The sequence below is a fragment of the Epinephelus lanceolatus genome, chromosome 8, assembly GCF_041903045.1.
Source record: "Epinephelus lanceolatus isolate andai-2023 chromosome 8, ASM4190304v1, whole genome shotgun sequence".
Lineage (NCBI taxonomy): Eukaryota > Metazoa > Chordata > Actinopteri > Perciformes > Serranidae > Epinephelus > Epinephelus lanceolatus.
The window spans coordinates 18,599,882-18,606,481 of NC_135741.1; the positions used below are offsets into that span (position 1 = coordinate 18,599,882).

A 6,600-nucleotide genomic window follows, 5' to 3' on the forward strand; every position below is an offset into this window, starting at 1 on the left:
CTTGGCGCTCATGAGCTAGACAGTGAGGGTTGGGTGATTTTTTAAAAGGTGCACAGCATCATAGCTCCTGGTAACAATTCAAAAAGTTTGGCTGATTGATTTTTTTTTCCTCCTGTGGCATTGTTGCTTCTCATTTCCAACACAGCATGAAAGGCAGTGAAATAAAAACATCTTAGCAGCAAATCGGCCTCACCATGGCAACAGTATTGATCAACCCTCCTAGGTCCTCAGAAAAATCCATTCCTCATGTCAATTTCCCAGCATTAACAGTTCAGCAGCTACTCAAGTCCTGAATAGACAGCCATGATTTTTAGCATACGGCAATAAAATCTACAATCACTATTTAGCTGCCCTGATGATTCATTTATCACAGGGGTGAAACACACAATGACCTGATGATATTCACTGAGAACAAAAGGAGAATTAAGCTAGGGGGACAACTCAGGGTGAGGTCATTGACCGAAAGCTCAAAGTGTAAAGATTTAACTTCAAAGTCCATTAGATTGCTTAGTTATGGACCACATCCTATAATCTATGTGAAAATGTAATTCAAATCGACAAGGACAACAAATTGAACACTTTCCACGGAGCCCTCGTTTACTTTGATATGAGAAAAAAAATCTGCTTTGCTTCATTAATCATAACTGAACAGGTGTTCTCTCAAGCTTTTGACGCTTTTGACGGGAATCATTTGATACTTGATGGATTGCAGTTGCAAACAATCTCAGAAACGTGTAATGGCTGCAACACACTAATCAAATGCTGTAAGGCTAATGAGGGTAAATGGGCTGGGAGCCCTCATTTCTGGTAAGTATTGATTATACAGTATCAAGTGGCCTCACATTTAATTTATTATCGTTTATTATCAGCACTATCATCACCACCAGTGCCATGGAAAAAATAAGTCTGCTGAGGGGCAAACAGGCTCAGACTGGATTTATCGTGTGTGCAGATTTGGCTGTGGTGATTAAATCTACATTTCTGGAAATGAAAAGAGATGCAGTCATAACAACGGATGCTGAATCCACGGACTCCTCAAGCTCCAGTGCAACATTGCACATGGACTACACCTACACTCCCACTGCTTTACAGTTACACCCCTTTTCCTCCAAATTAGCTCTCATTATTGAACCAGCTCTGCTCAGAATTCTTGAAACCGTGGTGATTTCTAGCAAACCAGCCTGTGTTTCCACCAGTTTTGAGCAGAGCCATTGCAAATCGAGGATGCGTCACCTACGGAGGTTCGTTACACAACGCACAATGGAAGTAAAGATTAGCAGGAGGATGGCAGATCGTGTTTATTAGCTACTAACTTTTGTTCTGTTATCAAAACAAGCCTGGACCAACAATTAATGAGACCATTTCTGACAGTTTTCTGCCTTGACATCTCCATCCTCTCTTTTCAATCTGTAGAATATGACACACCCACTAACGTCGTCATGGTTCGCACTTCACGTCAAGGAAAACCTGCTATATTTTGCAGGGCTCCTACAACTTAAGGCTAGTTAGATTGAAGACTTTTAAAGATGGATTTAAAGGAGCTATATGTAAGAAATCTAAAGCAAATAGTCATAAAATCCTCCTAATATGTCACAGAGACTAAGGAATAATGTTCATATAACATACTGATCTCACCGACAACAATAGTACAGCCAGAATATTCGCATTAAAAAAAAAAAATTATGGTCCGCAAATCATGTTTATGTTTTGAATTTGTGTTTTGGCCTGTTGCGCCACCCACCGCCGTCTACCAGTCACGCAGTCAGTAGAGTCTCAGCATCAGTTAAAGTTATGACTGAGCTACAGCAGCACGGCAAGCAGCATTAGTAGTGTCCCAGTACATAGCATTAGCAGCCGGCTCCTCCTCAGCTGTATCCCGGCAGCAGCGTTAGCAGTGTCCCAGTACATAGCATTAGCAGTCTCCTCAGCTGTATCCCGGCAGCAGCGTTAGCAGTGTCCCGGTACATAGCATTAGCAGTCTCCTCAGCTGTATCCCGGCAGCAGCGTTAGCAGCAGAGAAGCCAGACTTGCTCGAACGGTCCGCTGGAAAACCTAAGATCAAGGACGCGCGACGCGGCCCTGCCACGGCAGCCACCCGTGGGCAAACAAATCAGTCTCCAGCGTGCCGCTGTCCAGCAACCTCGAATCTGTAGGGGAGGGGGGGCGGACACGACTCGTGGCAGTATTTAGAATTTGAGTGCAGTAACCGTTTTGGCCACATTCTTACATACAGCGCCTTTAATATCACTTGAAATGAAATTTAAGGCCAATTTTACAGTGACCACAACTCCACAAACTGGCACAACTTGAAGTTCACAAACACTGCATGAAATAGGTCTCCTACTTCCTCATTTGACTTGTATGATTGGTCATTTGTCACTATGTTCAGACGACACAGCACCTTTGCTTTCTGTGTAGGTGTACACCCACATGTTGTTGAGAGAATTGTTGCTGCTGACCCTGGTGCTGGTATCGGAGATGGGGGAATAGGTGTGGCGGGAACAATGGCAGAACAGAACCGGGAAATACCTGGCATTTTTTGGCTGTTCTTCTTGGCAATTTTGTGTGTCTCACTCTCCATGTTGGATTCCACTGCCTTTATTCCCACTCTGCTGAGTTTAAAAATGTTTTTGAATAAAGTACACCGAGCCTCATGTGCATTGCTTTGTATCAGTTTCAGCCATGTTGTTAAATCCTGCTTAAAAAGCCAATATTTGTTAGATTTGCACTTCTCCATGTCGTCCATGGCACAATGACAACTAACTAGCAGACAGTGAATCCTCTGCTCTGAGCATCCCGGCTAGAAACAAAATATAAATAATGTTTGTTCCGTTGTCTTGATCTGCGTGATGCTAATGCGAGAGCCATTCAGTGGATGTTACCAATTATTCTGAGATTTTACAGTGCAACGACACAAAAAAACAACTGATAAAATCCTACTCCTCATGTCCTAGCATTTTTAAGATTTCTGAAAGATTAAAGACATTTTAATACCAGTTAAGGCCTTATTTTTTAATTAATAAATTCAATGCCTTTTGAGACTTGTTAAGGATCTGCTGGAACCTTATTTTCTGGTTCCAGCTGGGAAGCAACTCTTCAGGTACACAACCAATTCATCAAAACGCTCCATACGGTTCACAATTAGGGATGGGAACCGGAACAGAGTCAGTTCCATGTTGGTGGAAGAGGGGTATTAGAAACTTGCTGATACACTTGGTGTGAGGAGGAAAGAGGAGAGGGAATTAAGAAATCACATCTCTCCCCTTAGACTCTCTGAATTTCCCAAATGCATACATAATTTTATACATCTTGCATGAAGAAAAGGAAGTCTTACAACCCTCGCATTCTGCAACAAATAACGAGTGTGTTGAGGATGCTTCAAAGTATCACTGGAGGGTTTTACCAACTTGGAATAATAAAATATTTATTTGTTAACACAGCCTACAAAGAGTGGATAGGAACCAAAGCCAGGCAGAAGGTTGCGGTTGGGACCATCAGTCTAATTGTCCAGCCAGTGGAGCCAAAAAACCCCAGAGGATGAGAACAAAAAAAACCCAGAGTGTTGCGTGTGTAACTGTATGTGTGTGAGAAAGGAAACGGAAGAGGGGGAGGGTTAAAAGCATGTTAAGTACTTTGATGCTCTTACAGTTGCAGTTAAACAGCTACTTATAGACAGAGCCCATGGTTTGTCTAATTGAACTGAAACAAAAACACAAGATGACAAGCCTATGAGTTACAATCTGTGACCGCAAATCATTAGCACCAACACTGCAGATCTGATGATCCTCACCGCCGTCCTCGCATGAGGAAAACTGTATAGAAGTTTGCACATTTGAAAAAAGCATCCACATGGTATTTCAAGTAATTAGATATTTTGCTATGGAGATGTGTTTTAAATAATTAATCTGCTGTATTGGTGCCCTGCTGTGATTCCCATTCCACTGCAGCACCAGCAGTGGGCAAACAGTCGAGTCTCAGCCAACAGAAATAGAGATGTGTTCCCATAAACCCAGGCTAACTCATTTTGAAATTAGTGGTGCAAATTCATTTCATTTACTCGCAGCCATCGAGCTCAATTAGGGAGCAAAGAGTTTGAAACAAGCTCATTTTGAAGAAGGGGGCCCCTGTAGATAAAAGCAAAGCCAACTCAAGGTTTTCAGGTTCTAAACAATTCATAAAAATGCCTGCAGTCTCCCCGTACAAGAGGCTCATATAATCATGTGCAATCACATGAAGCGGGCCTGTTATTCTCAGGAGGGGGTTGTTGAGTTTGGGTGTGATTGTGTCAGGCTGTCAGTGCCCACTCATCCAGACTTTGGAGTGAGACTGGAACAGACGGGAGCTGTTCTTGCAGCACCACCAGGGACAAGCAACAGCACACTCAGCTGTCTCATCCACACAGTGTAGTGGAGGGGAAACTACCCAAACTTACATCACCTTTCTTTGTTACAATATTTTGAGATGGAGAGAAGTCTGGGCGAAATTGGTCATAACATGCATCACATGAAAAAATGGAAAATGATATCAACTGAAACCGCATATTTTTTAGATGAGGCTTTTTGTTTACTCCTTATGGCATCCCTGTTTTCATCTGCTTCCCGTTACTGGGTGGGTAGCAACACTTTCACTCCTCCCTAAAAAGCGTATTATCATATACCAAAAGCATGCACACACTGTAGCCGCACCAGTAAAAACACTATTTTAAAGCCACAAAACTATCGCTCACGCTCAAAGACTTGCCTGAAAGAGGCGTAGGATGTTGGCAACCATAATCGATACTGAGCTCGCCGAGGCTCCGATGACTCCCACCACTTTTTCAGGCTTGACAAACACCGGTGGCTCCCCATTAGTGCATCTCACGTCGGAGGTGTCCTTCGTGATCAGGGCTTGAACGAAAGTTAAAGACTGCTCCAGCGCGTAGGTATCCCTCGAGCAAGTGTCCAGCACCCGGGCGCCTAAAGTGATGTTGGGTAAGAGTTGGTCGTCCTGGTTAATTTGGTCCAAAGCGTACATCATGGCCTCAAGCCGCTGGATGCCGTTTTCCCGTTTGAGATCCCCGCACGGTGTGCCGTCGGCACCTCTGGCATGCACCGGGAAGAGTCCACCGAGGGTAAGATGCCCCTCAGTCCGTATTGAATGGGGCGCATAAGTCTCCTGAGGCAGCGCGAAATCTACCACAGTCCTCATGAGCCAAAGCGCTCTCCATATAGTGCTCAGCTTCACGCACGATCCAGGACGAGCCATGGTCAACTTTAACGGAACAATGGAGTCTGCAAACCGCCGGAGATAGAACCAAAGAGGCGAGGAAGTTTTGTTAAAACGAACCCATCCTTGTCAGCAGTGAGGAGATTCAACAAGCTGGGCTGGAGAAACAAGACGCAGTAGATGGCTCAGACAAACTGCGCCCATCGCTTTGCTGCCAGGAGTGAGCGGTGCAGCTTGTTGAATAGTGGAGCTCCTGACGGTAATTCAGTTCCCCTCGGAAAAAGAGGCTCCATCCATTAGTCAGAAAATATCAGCAAAAGAAGATGATCACCCGCCGCAGATGAACTGGCCTAATTTTGTCCATTTATGCTCAATCCAAAACGCGAAACAGCAATGAAGCCGCTGCTGGGAATTTTCACAACCTAAAGCGGCAATTCTACCAAATAACATACAGTGGGTTTTAATAAATTATCTCTCAAATCAGTGCTGAGATGTTAGGACCAGCAGAAGTGGGTGACATTCTTCTTGCTCAAACCAACTCCGCGGGAGCGCAGGGATGGCTCGGTCGGCTGTGGTCTCTCTCTCCCAGGGGTGCATATCATCTCCACAGTCTCCAAAAAAAGGGGAAAGAAAGAAAGAAAACGAGTAGTATGCTCTCAAATGAGCGGAAAGCTAAGAAATATCCAGCTAATTAAAGCCCCGGCTCTTTGTTGGTCTCCGCAACCGCTCGCATTTATACAAAATGAATGAGTCACAGCGAGGGATTCACTGTGTGCGCCGAGTTTTCAGCCCCCTTTCCTTGCGAGACGTCATTCAGCTGGTCAGGGAAAAAAAGAGTAGCATCACTTCATGGCGAGGTTTTCAGGAAGTTGTCTTCAGACAGTTCAACGGGAAGGTAAACAAGGCGAACAAATGCACTTATAGGCTAGACTTGAATAGTAAGACAATTGTTCCTCTGAGTGCCTCTCAGTGCGCATTCATAATCTCTTTGGCTCTGCCTCGCCTCCCTCCTTTATCCCCCTCAAACACACACACATACACAACACACGCAAAAGTCGGAGTGTTTTTTTCCTCTTTTCTTTTGATGTTGACGGTGGCAGGCATGCAACAAAGATCTGTGGCACTGAGCTGCAGGTATGGAGGTTTTCACCCGTGCCTTTCCTGAAATAGTTTTGGATTCATTACTGATGCACCTTTAAAACGGAGGAGGGACAGAGAGAGAGAGAGGGAGGGAGGGAGAGGAAGAGGAGAGAGAACAGACACGTTTGGAGGGGTCCAGGCTGGTCTCCCAGGCAACCCTTCTTCAGAAGACACTCCTGATTCATCCTGTGCGCTCCGCACGCGCTCGCACACGCGCGCGCCTCACGCTGGCACGCACGCTGGCACACAGACTGG

The 6,600-nt window shown here is 45.0% G+C and overlaps 1 protein-coding gene across 2 annotated transcripts in view; it reads right to left on the minus strand.

Annotated features, from left to right (window-relative positions):
• The window catches only part of LOC117258332 (metabotropic glutamate receptor 7-like), a 100,585-nt gene extending 94,217 nt beyond the window's left edge, over positions 1–6,368 (minus strand). The window contains exon 1 of one of the 2 annotated variants that reach the window (XM_033629138.2): positions 4,741–6,368. In XM_033629138.2, the coding sequence (XP_033485029.1) occupies positions 4,741–5,244 (504 nt within the window). In that variant the 5' untranslated portion in view covers positions 5,245–6,368. The remainder of the gene's footprint in view (positions 1–4,740) is intronic. The other variant, XM_033629139.2, reaches the window with a different exon arrangement.
• Positions 6,369–6,600: the final 232 nt, after the last annotated feature.